Below are 20,393 nucleotides of genomic sequence, written 5' to 3' on the forward strand. Positions count from 1 at the left end.
TTCTTTCAAGTTCAAAATTTGGACCTCTCTCGCCTTGACGCATGTGTGTAAATATTTATATAAAATTTAAAGATAATAAAAAAATTGCGTGTGAAAAAAAATATTTTTAATTTTTCAAATAATTGTAAAAATATCAAACTAATTTTTTATTTTCTAAATTTATATAAAAAAATTTAAAATATATTTTTATTTTATATATTTTTAATTTCTTACTCGAATACGTTCATTAAAATATTATTTTCATGAATGTAGAGAAAACCATACTAAACTTTTTCTAATTATGCAAATTTAAATTCAAATGCAAAATTAACGATTCTTACATGTTGTAACTACATGCAGTTTGAACTTTAAATTTGGATAGTAAATTAAAGTATAAGTCTAGAGAAATCATGAAATAAACTTTAATTAAGGATATACATACTCCCAAAATTAATATATCACTTAATCAATAATATTTTTTTATTAAAATTAATATATGTAATTAATTAATATACTTTAAGACAAATTTACTAGGAGTTTAATGGAGAGAACATATATTAAGTGCTCCCTAAGATTTTCGGTGCATGTAGTATATGGCGGTGAGGGCAGGTTAACGTGTAAATGTTTAGAGCGCTAAAACACGTTTCGATCTGACGATGCATGGAAATGCATGCAGACATACAAATTTTAGCAATACGAATTTTTCAGTAAAAGACAATTCAATTTAAGGAATTAACTTAACTAGACATGCAAATTTAGAAGATACGAATTATGTGTCATTTTTTAGATTTTGCAGTATTGAATTCTTTAGAGATACTGTTGACCCTATGGGTCATACCCTATTTTGATTATGATAAATACTCAGGTATTTAATGATTGCCAAGTTGATATGCAGGTTTGTCTTGGCAGTATCCTATGATGGCACTCGGAGACTTGGAGGAAAACGAAGACTCTGAAGACCCTTGATATAATTGATTTGTTGTAATTTATATTCGGGTCTGTAATATTTAACTAGGAAAGGTCTGTAATAGTAAATAGGTTTTCGGTTTGTAATAAGCTCACACACATCACATGCATGATTTACTTTGTAAACTCAAACCGAACCATAGAAAGACCTTAGGGTGAACCCTCGGTCGACCTTCGGTCGACCGACACCGAACTTTTTCGGTGTTTCCAAATTGGACCCCAAGTGACCTTAGGACACACACATATGCACATATGTTTATTAGGCACTTGAAATTGACTTATTTGGGTCAACTTGGGACCGAAATGCACACTTGGTACACTTTCGGTCGACCGGCCAATTCAGTTCAAATTGGCCCGGTCGACCGAAACCGGTCCGGGTCAACTGTTTGACCCAGGCCCGGTCGACCGAGACCTTATAGGTCATTTGACCTCGGTCTACCGAACCTCTTGGGAGTCAACACTTTGACCTCCCGGTCGACCGACCACTTTTGTACTCCAATGACCTGGTCGACCGAAGGGTATTGGGAAAATTCCCAACGGCCTGGTCGACCGAGCCCTGTAGTTCAAAAAGTGCCCGGTCGACCGAACCTCGGTGTTCTTGAAAATCGCCCTTGCCCGGTCGACCGACCACTCAGTTCAAAATGCCCCCGGTCGACCGAGCTACTTGAGTCCTGGTCGACCGAACCACTTTTGGTCGATCGGACCTCTCGGGTTGCCTTGATTTTTTTTACGGCAATTAAATGTTTTAAACAGGGTTAAAATATTTGAAAGGTCATTAAACTTTCTTAATTATTCCCAATAGGTCCCCAACGGTTATATTTGAAGGGTTTTCTATAAATACCCCCTCATTTGGGATAATTAGCATGGGATTAGTAATCTTCGATTAGGAGAAATTCTCTAAAAATCCCAAAGTTTATAATACTCATTTATTGAGCCCCCAACACTTATTCTTACCAGATCTTCCACTCAAACATATTTTGTAAGTGTGATTTAAGTGTTGTTGCTTTCTGGGGTTGCTCTCCCAAATGTGTTAATTGTTTGTGACGATTTTAATTGAGAGCCAACCCGAGTATTCTTAGGGGACTTTGTTAATAAGTTTCTCCTAAGAGGACTTATATTAAACTTCCAAGTATTGCACATTCATTGCAATATCTTGTGAAGTTTGTATTTGTTTTTGGATTGCAAAATCTTCTTGTGGGATTTATCTTGATATAACTTTGAAAAGATATTTGTTTATGTGATATTGATCCTTATTGCAATATTCATTGACCTACATATTATTTACTGAATATAAAGATTGAATATCTTTTTGCAAACCAAACATATACATTGCTAGAACTTCATATACATACATGTATTGAGAAAACTTATTGATTGAAATATATGAAGTTTGGATAATATCTTTGTTTGAGCACTTAGATTGAATATCCTGTGATACAAAGATCATTTAGGTTTGCACTCTCACGCACTCATTACAACGATAGTAAATCTAGTTGAGAGTTGACATCTTAGACCACTTTGAGCTTACATATTAAATCATACTGTGGTGTTTGTAATTGCGCGAATTTGGGTACATATCTGCTTTACTTGAAAGCACAATCACTGTACCATTTCATTGTAATATACTTTGGTTGTATTTCCAGGCACGGGCCTGAAGAGAGAGACTAGCCCTGGAATAGTCCCGGATTGGCTTAGACCAGGTTAGGAAAGCTAGGTGCGTCGTCCTGTTAAGACGTGTAGGTTGAGGTCAGCCCCGCTAATTGACCTAGTTAAGGTTGAGGTCAGCCCTGTGTTAATTTGACCTGGTTGTAAACGGTGCCGCTCCACCCTTAAGTGAGCTATTAGTGGAATCCTCTCTCTTGCGAGCTTGAGGCGGGGACGTAGGCACAGTTGGCCGAACCTCGATAACATATCGTGTATTTATTTACATTTCTGCACTTTACATTTAACCGCACAAGTATGTTATTATGTGAATGATGCGCTTATTTTAAATTTTCACATATTGTTTATATCCGCGTTTTTGGAATTATATAGACCGACCCTAGGTTGTTTTATACGAGTATTTTATTTAACCTAGGTGATAAATTTGAAAATTCCAATTCACCCCCCCTCTTGGGAATACACCAATTCTAACAGATACGAATTATTAAATGATATATACAAAAGAATAAAAATAATAATCAATTATATACAAATGAAATCAAAACAATCAATGTTATACATACAAATAAAATGCAATTAAAATAATGCTAAACTACTCCGTGCCATAGCGAGGTTGTCTCCGGGGTCGTGGTGGCTGTCGTCTGCGTCTACCCTCTCTCTGCTCGTCAGCATCATCAGGTGTCCTATCCTGTTGTGCTGGATGTGGATCCTCTCCCCAAAGAGGTGCTGCATCATCATCATCAGCCATGCGAAGCGCACGCGGTGAGAAATGATACGATGTCTCGGGACGAGAACGAGGCGGCATAGGGGGTGCATCGACCTCCACCCCATCGAAAAGATCGTCCAATAAAAATGACATGGATGGGGTAACAGCAGAGTCCGATGGGGCATCAGTCGGTCTGCTCGACGGTCCGACAATATTAGCTGCATTGGAAGGCGCATAAGGCGCTGACGGGCCGAACAAGTACTCGGCCTGTATGACTGGTGGGGAGGACATGGGAGTCCCTGGACGACTAGAGGAGGCATGTCGTCCTCCTCGTACTGGAGCTGGTCGACCTCCTCATGGACGAGGTCCAGTGCAGCACTCATCAATCGGTGGATCGTAGGATCCGACGAGATCTGGTCTGCCTCAATGACTATGTCAGCCTGTAGGATATAAACATATATTATTAACGCATTCAAATCGGAACGTATATATAATAAAATGAGTTGTGGCATTAATCTTCTTACGAGGCTCAAATATACAGTTGCGATCCTGTCGACGAAGCGGCGTGTGATAGACCTATACCGAGTGAAGTATGGGTCATCTAGATGCATCGGACTGTGCTCCGCCACTCCTCGTACGATGTAGTCTCGCCGATGCTCCCACGCAGTGACGAATATCGCATGCGTACTCGACCATTTTGTGACCCCTCGACCGCGCCCATCCATGCCGTGGAGATTGTCCCCAACAATATCTACCCCTGAAGTCATAAATGAGGCGGGAATGACCTGTCGAAACCTGAACTATCGCATGACTCGATCGGGGAGATACCACTCAATAATATGAAAGCATATAAGTGGCACTCACACTACCCACAGGTCCCTCCCGTCTGCATAGGCAGGCAGCATGTCGACTAAAATCTCTTCCGTGTAGGGCATCCATAAAAACTGCAGTTAGACAAAACAAAAAGTTAAGCGAACTATACACAATTGAAAGAAAGAAAGAAATAATATCATGTGTTATACTTTAACTGATTTATACCTCATACTCCCGGTGCATGTCCAACTCGAACCTGTACCAGGGCAATGTGTGAAATGCAACCATCGATGCCCTAAAGTCGTCCCTCCATCTGTACAAGATGAAACGTAAGTTCCCAAATGCAAGACTACTACGTATTACGAATTAGTATTCATAATAGTTATTGAGTGAATGAGAAGGGATAGATAAAATTTGTACTAACCGGTATGCGAGTGGGAGAGGATCAACCGGATGACCGTCCTGACCCCTCTCAATCTGCAGGAAACCTCGCCGCGTAGGCGCGAATGAAGGAAATCTCTCCCAAGCCCAAACCTGGAGTAAGCGAAGAGGGCCCGCAATCTGTGTCTTCGAGTGGTGCGCGGCGCGACACATCTCCTTATACAACCATGCCAAGTGGCGGACCCCCAACTGTACGAGTGACATGCTCCGAAGTCCTCAAGGAGTGGAAGGAACATCAGATGCGCATAACTGCTGGAAACATCCGAGAAGATCACCCCACAAATCAAACGCAACAAGTGGGCTCCTGCGTGGCATGCTATCGTCTGAAAATCTGTATGTGCCGGGAGCTCACGAAACGCATCCCCCTCGAGGAACCGCATACGGATGCGTGCACCAACCAACTCGCTGTCAGGCATAATGACACCTAACAAACGCTCGCACATAGTACGTAGGGTGAGTTGACCCTAACGGTCTGTAGGTCCCTCCACTGGTCCGGCAGTGCGACCAGTGACGGCTCGCCTATCAATCGGCAACTCGAACAAAACAGCTACGTCTTGTAATGTCACAGTGGCCTCGCCATGAGGTAGGTGGAACGTGTGCGTCTCGGGTTTCCGTCGCTCCACCAATGATGTGACAAGATGCCAATCAAGTGGATATGAGCAATCCGATAAATGCCATAAAACCCCGTATCGCGTATCAGCTGGATAATGCGGGGGTCTGCCTCTAACCAACGCTCCGCAAACTATGTGCCCCCTCGGCAGTACAGGGGCTCCGCATGCCCATCAGCCCACGCTCGGCTGGCCCTGTGATGATCGCCCATCATCAAGACGCTCGGATCGGACGGCCCTGGATCAATCCTAGAAATGCATCATTGCATCATAATAGGTATATACAAAAAAAAAAAAAAAAATGGTGTGAAATAGTCTAAAACTGCATACGACATCAACGCGACGGTCCAGCTGCATCGCCCGAGTGGCTCCTTCTCGAACACCTTGTGCGATTATGCCCTTCTTGATGACATATACTGCACGTGCTCCTTTTCCTACCTTCCCAAGCATCCATCTCATTGTGTATACGGGAGCTCCTTGGATGACCTTTATGTCGAGTATACGCTGGATTTGCCTGTATAGTCGGCAATGACGATGCTGGCCAGTACTCTCCGCCGCATATGTCGCATAATGTTTGGCGGTGCTCCAACAAGGCTCAACGTACTACATGGCGTTTAGTCGTGTCTCCGCACATGCAGTGAGAAGGTGGGAGCATGGAAAGTGCAAAGCTTGCCACTTCCCACACGAGCAGACGTGCAAATCCTGAATGCGCAGTGTTTGCACGTTGTTTCCTTTATGAGGTCCCAACTGCGTAGTCGTGATGCTAAAAGTACCTCTAGACCGGTTGAACGTTGTCACGCGATGTCCGGTCGCCTTCAACTTCCTTCTTTCCATCGCAAGCAATATATGAGGAGTTAATGCATTTCCTCCTGATATTGCATTAGGAGCAGCCTCCCGTCGGCTGTTGAAATAATGTGCAACGCGATAAAATATCAGTTGCACAAGGGCAGTGATTGGGAGGCTACGAGCGCCTTTAAGGACAGCGTTGAAACATTCGACAAGGTTTGTCATCATGTTCCCATACCTTCTGCCCTCGTCGTGGCACTAAGTCCACATATGAGGAGCGATTTGATCAAAGAATGTCTTCGCGGGTTCCCCACCCTCATCAAAGATCTTCTCCATCCACATGTTAAACTTTCTGACCTGATGCTCCCTTCTCGCGCGCTCAGCCATTCACTTCAAATTGACACTGTATAGTTTCGTGCTGAAGTTGCTTACAACGTGTTGAAGGCAGAATCGGTGGTGCGCACGCTGTGGCTGCCAATCAGGATTGTGAGACACTGTAGCGATGATCCCTGGATGCCTATCTGATATAAGGCAAATGTCGTCCCTATCGGTAATGGAACGAAGACAACACAGAAACCAATTTCATGTATCCAAACTTTCCTCTTGCACAATAGCGATTGCAAGGGGAAATATTTGCCTATTTGCATTCGAGCACGTCGCAATAAGGAGTTTTCCCTTGTACTTACCATACAAGTATGTCCCATCTATACATATCACAGGAGGACAGTGGGGAAAACCCTGAATAGATGCTGCGAACGCCCAAAAGACTAATACAAATGTTACGGTCTGATCGCTGCCTAGTATAGGGTTCCACCTCCATTTGACGACAGTACCAGGATTATAAGTACACATTGCTTCCATCCACCTAGGTAACGTCTGATAAGACTTCTCCCAATCGCCGAATACTTGGGCAATTGCCTTCTGTTTTCCTAATCAAATTTTCTTATATGAGATGGAATAGCCAAAACGACGATCTATGAATTCTTTCAATGTAGCGATTGAGGTCGATGCATCACCCCTTATCATATTCACAATCTCCCTAGCAATAAGGGACGACGTGATTTGGTTATGGTCTTGCGAGAGGAGTTCATTCAAGCATGTGTGCGGACCACCATATTGAGTGATTTCAAAGAATCGATGTTTCGGACGATACATCGCACACAGTCTCCAACTGCATTCAGAGTTCTTACACCTAACAACCCATAATAGTGGGGTCGACTGCAGGACGTGGAAGTCATGGTGTGTTCGAGCATGGTATATTCGCACAGTAGCTATCAATTGATCTTTCGACCCGAATAGCATCCCTTTACTCAGTTCTGATGATTCATCCCAACGAGTTACCCATGTAGGAAGCTCGTCACCATGGGACAAATCTGCAGCATCTACGTCAATTACACCATACATAGGAGGTTCATCCATGAAATCTGCCATAAACGTGCCATCGTTCGATTGACGGGGGGTGGGTCGACATCATCGGGGAACTCGTTCGTCTCTTCACCAATTTCCTCCTCGTACGTGTCATCTTGTAAATGAACATCGTTTGTGATGTTCATCCCCACGTCTAGCACGTTGTTCGCTATTGCGAACAACGATCCTGGTTGTTCTGCTGAAACATCTTCGCAAACACCATGATAATTCGTATGAATAGTAGTTCCTTCATAAGTCTGCGCCTCGAATGACGATCGTGGACATTCGTTCATATCCACAACAGGCATCCCACCAACATCTGCATCTTCTTCCTCCGCTTCAACCACGTGCTCAATAGACGTTCCCGGCTGCCCATGTGCAGTGACACCCATCTGAGGAATGAGTTCGACATATAGTTGCACAGTCAAATATGTCGTCCCTACGCAGTGTGCATCCAACACCATGCGCAAACCATAATCACTAGTTACGGGAACAACCTCATAGAAGATTGTATCATGATGCCCCTTAATCGGGTATCTTGCGGTTAGCCGCAATGCATATTGATTTGGATCAATATGCAAATACTTGTATATCTTCGTATGTAATTTAGTTAATTTACACCTATGACCAATTCTAATAGGTTGAACTGGCGGAATACTATAACTAACACCGATTTGTCCGGTTATAATGTTACCCCCCATGTACAACAATATCGAAACCGGAATACTGCTTGAACTTCCTGCCATCTAGATTGACGCCCTAGAAATATAAAAGACCTACGCAAAACAATAATTTTATGTATAAGTCATATGCTAAGTGAATAGTGAACAAAAATTATTTTCAATACATTCATGTGCATGCAATATTCTCTAAATGTTTCACTTGTCACTTTGAAAATATTCTTGCATACAATTTTGACTTCTCTACGAAAAGTCGTATCGAAATTTCGGCAGCATGCCAAGTGTAATTTGAACATTTACCCATTTTTACAATGACCCTTAAATGTTTGCAGACAATATAATAATATAGTTTAAGCATGCGAGAACCTATGATATCTACTAGCATGCAATTCACATCACCGCATCAGCCATGCAGGAGGCATTTAAATTCGCGCTTAGAAAAAAAATACTTTTAGATCTAACATATAATATCTTTAAAACTTTTTTGTAAGCAAGCTTTTAATTAATGCGTGTGTCACAAATATTTATTTAATATTTCATAAAAATTAATTAACATTTTATATTTATATTATATAATAAAATTAATTATATATATATATATGTATGTATATACAAATCTCAAATATAGATTCAAAAGCTCCAAAACATCATATGCATGCCACTATCATATTCACATTGCTGCCAAACATTAATAAAAAATTATTTTTAATATATCATTTATCTCCAATTAACTCATCTTGTCACTAATTTAGAAAGTTATTTTTTATAGATAAGAAAAAAAATGAGATTCATTTTTCTATTTTTTCTTAAACAAAATTTAGGAGGAGTGAGAATCCACACATCAGTTATGATTCAAGTTTAGGTTATGTTGAATTATCTAAATTTTAACAAATTTATATATAAAATTTCAAATTTGTGTCATCAAATACAATATAATTTAAAATTTTTGATAAGTCAATATAGAGAAGTGATGCGAAAAGCTTGATGAAGATGACATTCAATGATACATCTAAATAATTATCTCACAAAGGGAACTAGTTAACCACATACCTTTTGTCATTTATATAGTTTGTATTATCAAATTCCTCCTATCTTATTACTCACAATCTCTCTCTACTTTATTTTATTTTGTTTAGCTTCCTTCAAAAATTCGATTGTTTCAAATATGTATTTGTATTTATCATGTTTATTTACTTACTAGCTAATTAAGATATTAAGGACAAACATTTTAAAAGTAATTATTTACTCGAGATAAATAAGGGATGTTATGTATACATCCCATGTTTTCATTGATTAATTTGGTGAAATATTTTTTTCTCTATGTAATTTTTAGTATTTGATATTATGGGCTCGTGGTGCCGTATTGATTTTTAAAATTTAAGTAACTTCATTTAAGCAAATTGTCTTATTTAATGTAACTAATCCTTTTATATTTCAACATAATGTATGATAATCTTGAAATATATAGCCCTTTTATTTGCATATATGCATGTCAAAAGAATAAATTTCTTTTTCGATTTGAAAAATTGTAAGAAGGGTTTTCAAAAAATTAACAATTAAGTGTAAAAAATAGCTTATGTAGTACTTCTATGTATGTGTTGTTTAATTCTAATTGGTTTAACCCATATACCTTATGAGGTAGAAGTCTACCTACTAATTTATCCTTTTTAGGTAGCTACCGCTGTCACTCTTCATGTAAGAAGTCTAAAAATAACAACAATTTTTATTTTTTTTCATAAATAATAAATATTGGTAAAAGATTAACTTTTTTTACGTCCACAATTTTTTAATAATTTAGTTAGTGCGACAGCCAAAGGTATCTCAATTAAGTCATTTTGATAATGTAAATATCTATTACATGTTAAACTATCATAACTCTTTGTCTCAATTTATACTTGATGATCAAGGAGACACGCATAACTAGTACACCCAAATAATAGATAATGTAAATTATGGATCAATTCATCTAATAATGGTTTTGTAATTAAAGAACATTATCAAAGTGAGTTAAGACCCACAAACAACACAAAAAATACAAGCAAACAAAAGTCCTAAACAATATTTCTTCTTTGATATTAATGAATATGTAAATTTAAAATATTGAAGATAAAATTTGAAGCATACATATTATATCAATATACTTTTTTTTTTATTTAAAATATTCAGATTAAACTATTAAAAATTTACATGATATTATACATAATATGCATTATATATATATATATATATATATATATATATATATATATTTATAGTATATTGGTTTGGTTTCGTTAATTGTGAATTTTTCGATTTGGTTTGGTTTGATGTTGCGGTTCGATTTTTTATTATGAAACATAGATTCTTAAGTAATATAAATTAAGCAAATAATAAATAAATTTTCTAAACTGAAATATTCAAAACTACTCAAGTGACACAATTGAAATTAAACATTCAATTTCTAAAGATAGTAATAATAAACTGAAAATGGAAAAAAAAAATTATTTTCAAGAACTAAACAGGCCCTAAGTATACAGCAATATCAAATTCTACAAATCATTATGCAGAGTTTATACACATACTAATAGAGACACAAACGTTAATGAAATTATTAATTAAGAAAACTAACCTTCCTCTAAATGCAGCAACGAACCCAAATAGTCGAAACGCAAATATGATATCAAACCAACTCAAAACATAAAATAAATCTCAATAAGTTAAATAATATATTCACGTTTTTTTCTAAATAACAAATAACATACCCCATCTTCGGTCATTAAATAGCCTCGCCTCGCCTTCGCCCGAACGGCCACCTGCCACCTCGAACGGTAACCTGCCAACGCAACGGTCCTCTACAAGATCGAAGGTCTGCAACTTTTCTCCTCTGCAATATTGTGTTCTGAGAGGGCTCGAGAAGGATTTCAGCAGACGAAGCAAATCTCGCAGGACGATCTTGCGAGATTTACCACGTGTCACCACGTGGATGGATTTCAGGCGTAAATCTCACAGCTTAGTCCTACGAGATTTCCGCCAAGCATCACGTTTCAGTTCGATGTCTCATTAAATCTCGCAACCACACGTCACGTTTCAGTTCGATGCCTCATTAAATCTCGCAGCTTGGAGTTGTGAGATTTCTTCAAGCGTTGTCACGCGTTGCCTGTCCTCTGTTTCTCTCTTTGCGACGCGTCGAAGGTAGAGTGACCATCAATTTAAATCTCGCAACATGAAGTTGCGAGATTACGTGAGCATTATTTTGGGAAAAAATTTTCCAATCAGAGTGTTATTTTATATTTTATTTCTTTTTAATTATAAAACGAGAAAAAACTCATTCATTAACCCTTCTAATCCTATGGGGGAAAGAATACTCTTCTACTCTTTCTTGCCTCCTTGTTATCCTATAATGGTAAATTATTACCAATCATCTTAATTAATAATTTCATACTTTCAAATCGAAACTGATCTAACTACTTTATGAATTGTTGTTTACACCAGCCACATCATTAATCTAGAATAGTATAAAATATTAAGAATAATCTATAAATAAAGAAAAATCGTAAGAGTAAGAAGAATAGAATTACTCAAATTTGACTAGAGCTTGTTTATTTTTTCTTTTATTTTTCTTATTTTAATTATCATTCATTGATATTTCACACTTAATCATCTTTTTTTAATAAAAAAAAAAAAATTATCTCTTTTCTTTTTTCTTTTAGAAAAAAAAATTTTACTTGCAAAATGAAATTTTCTGGTAAAAGTGAAAATTAATGAGTGAAATTTTTACTTAATACAATAGAAAATAAATAAAGATTGTCAAACTGGCAATAGCATTTTTTAGAGTGAGAGTAGCACCTTCCAATTAAAAAATAAAGCTGGGCAAAAGTCACCATTTGGTTTCAATTTTTATAATTCCAACTCTGCCCCCATCGTACTCGCACTCCAATTCAGCTTCCGACTGTGAACCAAACCCTCCCTATGTATTTCGGTAATTGTCCCTCCCCTTTTTTCTCGTGAAAATCTCGTCCAAGTCCAACGACGGTGAGGGTGATTCCGGAAGGGCAACGCGAGCTCTTCCGTCGACGCCATGACCTCTCCCCTGCGTTCTCCTGACCCAGAAGGGCAACAGCAAGATCCCCAAATCCAGAACCCTAATGCGATTGAAGAAATAGATCGAAAACCAGAAGAACCGCAGCAATCACTTCCTCGACCTCCTAAAACCCTAATCGTAGAAACCCCAGATCTCCCGAACTCTGAGGCCTCTCCCATTGCTGATCATTTGGACCTCGAGCAATCCCATGATCATCAAGAGCAGCTGGAGCCACGAGCCTCTAAGGACGATGATCAAGAACAAGCCAACCCAGAAGGTATGCCTCTGTCTCCGTCTCAAACACGCACTTTTCATGGCATGTCCTCTGAAAACCCTCCGTCCACGGCCAATCGTCGAGGGCACAAACGAAGGAAGCCCATGACAGGCATGAAACGGCAAGCTTTCGAGAAGAAACTCAAAACCCTTCACCAAAATTTCAAACCCGTAATTTTCGTACCCGTCAAAACCCTCGATTTTTCAAAGCACGAGAATCTCTTGAAGCGACTAGGGTTATGGGATTTTGTTCGTTTGGAGTTTGATCGGAACATTCGGGCCGATCTCATAGCTCAGCTCGTTGTCAATTTTGTTCCTGCTTCGCGGAGTAGCTATGTGAATGAGCTGCGGTTAAATGTCAGCCGAGCGGCACTGGCTCGCGCATTGAAGTTACCAGTGAAGAAGGATAAGGGTAACGTGCCAGAGGCTGTGGATTGTGATGCTGAGGTGTTGTCAGGAGATTCCTTAACTTTTATTGAGGATTTTGTGTCAAATTGGGTGCTTTTGCACGAGGATACGTGGATGATGCCAAAGGACGTTTTGTCTCCGACGAGATTGATTAAAGAGGGGCATCCCGAGAAGGTGGATTGGGCGGGATTAATATGGTTCATGGTGGAGAAGGAATTGTCGCAGGGACAGAAGCTAGGGCATTGTTATTATGCGTCACATTTGCAGTGTTTGATAAAGTCTCAGAGAGAGTGTGTATTTGCAGAAGAGCCTGGGATGGAGGTTGATTTGAAGGACGAGGGGGATGGTGGGAAGGTGGAAATTGATATAAAAGAGGAGGAGGAAGAGGAGGAGGAGGAGGAGGGGGATGGTGGTAAAGTGGAAATTGATATAAAGGAGGAGGAGGGGGATGGTGGTAAAGTGGAAATTGATATAAAGGAGGAGGAGGGGGATGGTGTTAAAGTGGAAATTGATATAAAGGAGGAGGAGGATGATGTGGATGCTGGTAAGGTGGAAATTGGTACCAAGGACAGGGAGGAGGAGAAGGGGGATGATGGAAATACAGAAGTTGATGCAAAGGAGGAGCAGAATGAGGAGGGGGATGGTGATAAGGTGGATGTTGATTTAAAGGAGCAAGTGGAGGATGGAGATGATGTGAAGATGGCTAATTTGGATGGCTTTGAGGGACAAAGTCTTGAATTGACTCTTGGGCAAGAAAAGGTTGAAAAAGAAGAGGATAGGGATGATGTTGTCATGGATTTTGAGGAGCCGAAGGAGGAAGAAACAGCTCAGTGGTTTTTGGACGGGAAGAATAGTTGTGGTGAGCAGTTCTTGCAGCGATGTAATGTTGGTGAAGTTGGGAATTTAGATTGTGATGTTGAAAGAAAAGAAGAAGAAGAAGAAGAAGAAGAAGAAGAAGAAGAAGAAGAGATGTTGGAAGAAGAAGAGGAAGATGAAGGGGTGCAAGAAGGAGGGTTTAACCTTATGTCATCTGCAAATCATATTCAGACAATGGAGGTGGGACAGATGGCTTTTAATTCAGCAGGGCAACTAAATGATCATTCATCCAGGGAGCTTCTCTCCACCAGGCCTAGCACACACACAATGCCAGCTGGTCCATCCATTTTCAGTAATTCTAGCAGGAGAGATATTGACAATGAGAATGATATCTCCCTTCATACACTCAATGGTAGCCACAAGAGATTAAGATCTGATAGCCCATGGGACAATAAGCCTCTCGATTTTTACACATGCATGGACCAGATACAGCATTGGATGGGAAAAGCTAGGATGATGTATGAGGCGAAAGATGAATGTTTTGCTGAAGGGAATGTGAATCAGCAGATCTTAGTCAGTGAGCTGCAACAACGGGATAGTATGATTGAGCACTTGCATAAGACCAAGTTGGAAGAGCTGCAAAAAAAACAAGTGGAGATATATAGGCTTGAACGTGAACTTTACGTAATGGGAAATCTCTTGGAGGGGTATAGAAAGGCTTTAAATGAAACGCGCAGCTCATTTGCTGAATACAGACGGCGCTGTCAACAGCTTGATGAGCCACTTTACAAGGATGTTGGTGGGAATGGGGGTCTTGTTCTAAGCACCATGGAAATAGAAAAGCAACGCCTGAAACGTGAAGAAGAAGAAATGATGACTCATTTGATGATTGAAAAAAAGATTAGTGACTTTGAAGCAGTGTGCAAGAGCAAATTAGAAGCACATCTTAACAAAGTGGTCATGATGGATGGCAAGATAGTGGAGTTTGAGAAACATGTGACTGTTCTTAAGGAATTTTTTACTAGACACAAGGTTTCAGATCCACCAGTATGTGCTCCAGAGGAATGACAACTGATGCTGGTAACGAAGTCTCCCATTTTGATTTGTTGATTGAACTTTAGGTGAAGATTACAGTAAGTATGTCTCAGGAGGTGCATGTGATTTTTTTCTTGTAGTTATATATATGTTTTACTTGGTTTGAATATATTTTTGTTGCTGGCATTTTGTGAGATGGCAAAAACTTGTTTCTCATTGCACAATTTGTTACTGTAGTGGACATGATATTTTATGGTATTTTTCTTTCCCCTCTATTTATGTTTGATCTATGCTGCAGAACGTATCCGCCCGACCACATTTATATGCAGAAATTAGTGGCTTTAATGTAATACAGGCATTTGTATGAGGTGCCGCTTCATTTCATGCTCTTGTTATTTGCTAACCCTTCTAAAAGTTGGAATTGTATGCATGTATGCATAAAGACAACTGTTCAATCACTTTCTGCCCGTCCAGTGTTTATTGGATTATAGGGCTCCATTCTTAGGAGGCTGGCTTATTAGTAGAGGCATGAAACCTGGAGATGAAGAGATTCCTCGACTTATGTTAAAGTAAATCGTAATGAACTGTTTAAGTTGCACCAAAACTTGGAGAATGTAATTATTTGAGGAAACAAATATACTGACTGTACTGTTGATTAGTTTGTTGTCTGTGTATTTTCTACTTGTTAATTGATGCTGGGAATTGGTGTGCTGTTTAGATTAATTCTTTTTGGTCTCTGGGTCTATTTTTTGGGCTCTTTCGCTGTACTGTTGGGGCTTTTGTTGTAGCTTTGCTTTTGTTTGTTTTAGAGAGAAAAGTGGGTGTGTGTGTGTGTGTGTTTTTTTTTTTTTTGGTTACTTAGCTGAAGAAAGTAAGGAAAAAAAAAAAAAAAAACAAAGAAAGGATACTCTTTTTCTTATAGACAATTTTTTGTTGGTCCAGTTTTCTCTCATTTGTGGAGTGATTCTCTTCTTTTCTTCCTTGATATGTTGAGCACCAAATGTAATGCAGAAAGGGCTTTCATCGTTCATATTTCAACATTAGGAATCAAGCCCTTTGTGGAAGTGATGTGTAAGGGAACACTAGGGGGTGTTGTCATGGGTGTCAGCAGTTGGTTTCCCTGGTCTGGAGATCATTACATAAATTCCTTTTTTCGTGGGAGGGAAATGGGGACAAGTACAAGTAGACACTTAATGAAAAGGGTTAATTTTGCTAACATCTCTGGAGTTTTCAGAACATGACTTTTCAATCCTGGAGTTTTTAGAAACTATTAGAAAAATACCTTTTGAGGTTTAGATTTACTAACAAAATGATCCTTTCATTACTTTGTTTTTGGATTACGCATCGGATTTCTACGTGTCTATTTTACAGTTCACGTGACCAATCTCGCGTCTCTTGAAGCTGACCCCACAACTCCAAAGGGAGGTAAATTTTAGGAATTCAGGAACGGAAACGAACTCGGGAGGGTTATGAACCTTCCATTACTTGATCATTAGTTAACTGTAAATGTATGTGAAAAAATATATTTTACTTGTAATAAAATGATATTTTACACGCCACTAGTATTTTATTTTTAAAAAATTTATGATCTATTAAAACAAATATTTATTTTTAATAATATTTTATATAGAAAGAAATATAATGAAAATTGAGTCTCTTCCTTATTTTTCTTCTCTTTTTCTTTTTCTTTTTCTTTTTTTCAAAATTTTTGTTTTGATTCAAACATACCTTTAAAGAGAGAATCCTTAGCCAAATTAAGAAATATATAAGTGAAATTGAAAAACAACAGATGCAAAACATTTCAAAAAAGCAAATTCTTATAAATATGACACTTCGAAGCCAACATACTAGTTTAAGAATTTTTAGACTTGTTAATTAATTTAAATGCTTAAGTTATTTGGTAATAGTAATTTTTTTTTTTTTAATCAATAAATGTAAATTGAATAGATCAGAAAAGGATATGTACAGTACTACTGGCATACCCATGAGAAAGGAGGCCAAGGCTCTCCCAAGCAAAAGAAAAATAAAAAACATCAAACCTGGGCATACCCAGGAAACAAAATTGTTCAAGACAAATTAACTAACTCAAAGCATGAAGCATGAAGGCCAACATGGCTGAAGCAATCAACTACGAAAGACAAGCATTTCTAAAACAACCTCAGCCATTTTAAGAAAGCAAGCCAATTCCAGCATCCTTCCAAGATTCTGAAAAATCTAGGTATTTCTCATAAAGAATTTTGAAAGTGTGCGACTAAATAACTCTAATAATAGAGGCCACCAAAGCATCCTTTCCCTCAAATTTCTTCTTATTTCTAAAATGCCACAGCAGATAAATCGTGGAAGTAAAACAAACTCGCTTGGCCATGGACTGCACCCCTATTCCTTTAGCTTCCTTGTGAAACCATTTCAAGGAAGTTTTGATTGTAAACATTCTTCTAGAAAGGCCAAACCAACTTCTAAGCTGCTCCCAAACTGTATTTAAGACACTGCAATTAAAAAATAGGTGATCCGAGGATTCTGGTTCCAAGCCACGCTGAACACACAAACAATTTGCACCATCCACCCCAAATTTATCAGCTACAAGGAGCTTGCCCCTAACACACGGCCAAGAAACAAAAGCGTGCTTTGGGGTACTGCCACTTTTTCAAATAACAAAGCACGAGGGAACTTTCGGTTTTTTTGGCCTCCAGTGTTGGTAAGCAGGAGCACAACAAATTTGATCTCCCACAACTTAATTTCCCAATAACTGCACAACTTCATTTTTATTACTGCAGGACTAAAGGAGAAGATCTTTAATTTCTAAAATTTTCTTGATAAGAGGAGAGTCTTCATATTTGGCCACAAGGTCCCAGATGCACTTTCCTTTGAAGTACACTTGATTAACCCACTTGGACCATAATGAGTCCTTTTTAGAATTAATGTTCCACAAGACTTTTGTGATTAAAGCATTGTTCTAAATATGGAGATCCAAAACTCCAAGACCCGCTTCATCCTTTGGCATTGTGATGTCCTTCCAAGCAGTCAGGGATTTTTTCCTAACCCTCCCCCCCCCCCCCCCCCCCAAAAGAAAAACTCTACACAGCTTGATGATGTGTTTAAGAACTGCTTTGGGAATAAAAAAAATAGCCAGCCAAAAGCAACATGAACCTTGCAGGGCTAAGTTGATAAGCTCCAACTTTCTAGCATATGACAAACTTTGACAAGGCTAGGATCCAATATGACTACTAATCTTATCAATGATAAAGGAATAATGCTGTCACGCCCCGAACTCGGAAATGGGACCCGGGGGGTGAAAATTATAATCTAACCTGTCCCTGTATCATAAAAATCATCACAGATACAGTATAAAGGATGAGGGTCTGACCCCGTGGGGTTCCCAAGCACCATAAACACATCCAATCATAATCATATATGCAGCGAAAAAAGGTTTTCTATATAGATATGTAGTACCATACCAAAGTCTATACAAGAGCAGACACAATGCTCTATCAAAACGTACAAACGGGTGCCCAGTACATCCCAAAATGGCAACCCACCAAAATTACAGTCGTAGCACTTACCTAGTGCTAAACGCAATACACTGACCACTACGCTTCCCACACCAGGACGCTAGTTCCGGTTACTCGAAGGACTTGTAAAAAATGTACGTACAACAGGGGTGAGACACCTCTCAGTAAGGAAGAATACAGGTTATATCCGTGTGTGGCATTTGAGTGTTATCATGATACAACATACACGCAGTTAAATGCATTCCAGTACTAATTCACACAGTGCATACACGCACACATACAACGACCATATATACGCAGCCCCATCACAATACATATACATGATCAGTAATCTTCAGTGTCGACACACTCTTTGTCCCGAAGCCGGCCCGCGACATACGGCGTTGGCCCCGTAGCCAACCCACAAACACGGCGCCACCGGCCCATAGCTAGTCCCCAACTCCCATGGCATCGTACCGGCGCTAAACTGGTGGATCCACATCTTTCGGCCTGATCTGCCGGAATAGGCTTACGCCCTCGGATATAGAGCTGGACACTTTTGCTTACATGGTAGGCGATAACACGCCCTTGGATATAGAGTCGGACACTCTTAATACCTGGAACAATTTCAAAACCACGTTCCTACTAGCATTTCAACATATCACACACACATGCATGCTCATATAACTAAACAAACCACACCCATTTGGTAATCTAAATTATGGTTTTCCAAACGAATACAGTTTAAATAAAGTCAAGGCATGACCATCCCAATATCATAGTATAAATCACACACATACTCGGTTTTTAACAAAACCCAGGATTCAGCCCGTCGCCCCCCTTTTCCCAAAACTGTAATAATGAAAAACCCATAGTTTTCCCCGTTAGATCCCACTAAATGAGTAGCCAAAACACACACAGGACCGTGGACCACAGTTTCACTGAGTCCGATTTCAAAAATAACTAATATAAACATAGTTCTCCTTACCTTAACCCCATAAGCAAATCCCGAACTCCAAGGTCCCTAAATAGTGAACCGAGTTCCAAAACTTACAAATCACAATATAGAATATGTTCACAAGACAATTACCTACAAATCTACCGGATCAGAATTGAAAACCAAGCTTTACCTCGATTTTACGCCGAAACCCGAAAATCTCCGAAACAAGATTATAATCCGTAGAAGTTGTAAAGAATCCTTCCACGATTCTCGTGGTAGCTTCTGTTTTTCGATTCCGTCAACGACTGGCGAAGAATTCTAGAGAGAAGGAGTAGGGAGAGGTTTAGAGAGAGAGAGAGAGATAAAAATCTAAGTTTGCTTAACTTGGAAGAAATGAAAATTTCCTTTTATAGCCCTTTGACCCGAGCAATTTCCAATTTTGCCCCTCTCTTAATATTTAAACCCATTTTTCATATTTCGGGTTCTTACAAATACATAATATTTAGTCTTGATACAACTAAGGGAATGTCCAAATATTTGAATGGGAATTCACCTTTTGAAAAACAGTAAGCCTATTGATCATCTTCAGTGGAGTCATAAAACTTCTTTACTATCATTAACTAGAATGTTATAATACCCTAAAATATGTGATGGGGCATTAGACTCATTGGTGTAATTTTACTAGCTAATGAATTTAGAATCTTACACTGAGGCACTTGGTGGCAGACTTCAAAATGTATAACTCACACAAACTTAATTTCCATCATCAATGTTAAAATTAATATTAATTGAAGCTAAAGGAATGTTATATTCAACAACACTAGCCTAGAATTCGAGGTCAAGGCCACCTCAATTCGAATTCAGTTCCATCCACATGGTCAAATAGCAATGAAGGATGACTAATAATACAAAAGAAGGCAAGTCTATGCCAACCTCATTAACTAATCTAAAAGACAAGCCAAATCGTTATTATTTATTTGGTATGTAAGAATAAAATAGACTGGAACGAAATCAATTTTATTATTTTTACATATTTACCATATAATTTTTTATTTCATTTGACTTGCACCCTGCTTCATTATTGAGCATTAAATATTGGACTAGTATCGTATAGCCATTGGACAGTACAAGAAAAACACAAAGAAACCCTAGGTCAAAGACTTCACATACCATTATAAAAGTTCACAAGTACATCAGGAAGATACATTCATACCTATTGTTTTGCAATTTTACTTTTTTTGTATTTAGAAAATTTAGATTTGGTATGGATGAATTTGAATAAAACATAAAATAAAATCATATCGACTTTCTTTTAAATATCATAT

The 20,393-nt window shown here is 38.7% G+C and overlaps 1 protein-coding gene across 1 annotated transcript; it reads left to right on the forward strand.

Annotated features, from left to right (window-relative positions):
• The first annotated feature begins 11,940 nt into the window (after window positions 1-11,940).
• On the forward strand, window positions 11,941-14,913 carry LOC131149208 (uncharacterized). The gene has a single exon (XM_058099454.1). The coding sequence runs from the start codon at window positions 12,106-12,108 to the stop codon at window positions 14,671-14,673; it is 2,568 nt and encodes an 855-aa protein (XP_057955437.1). The 5' UTR covers window positions 11,941-12,105; the 3' UTR covers window positions 14,674-14,913.
• Window positions 14,914-20,393: the final 5,480 nt, after the last annotated feature.

This window comes from Malania oleifera, chromosome 2, assembly GCF_029873635.1.
Source record: "Malania oleifera isolate guangnan ecotype guangnan chromosome 2, ASM2987363v1, whole genome shotgun sequence".
NCBI lineage: Eukaryota > Viridiplantae > Streptophyta > Magnoliopsida > Santalales > Ximeniaceae > Malania > Malania oleifera.

Coding starts and splice junctions, on each gene's coding strand:
- LOC131149208 (XM_058099454.1), top strand. CDS start 12,106: ATGACCTCTCCCCTGCGTTCTCCTGACCCAGAAGGGCAACAGCAAGAT.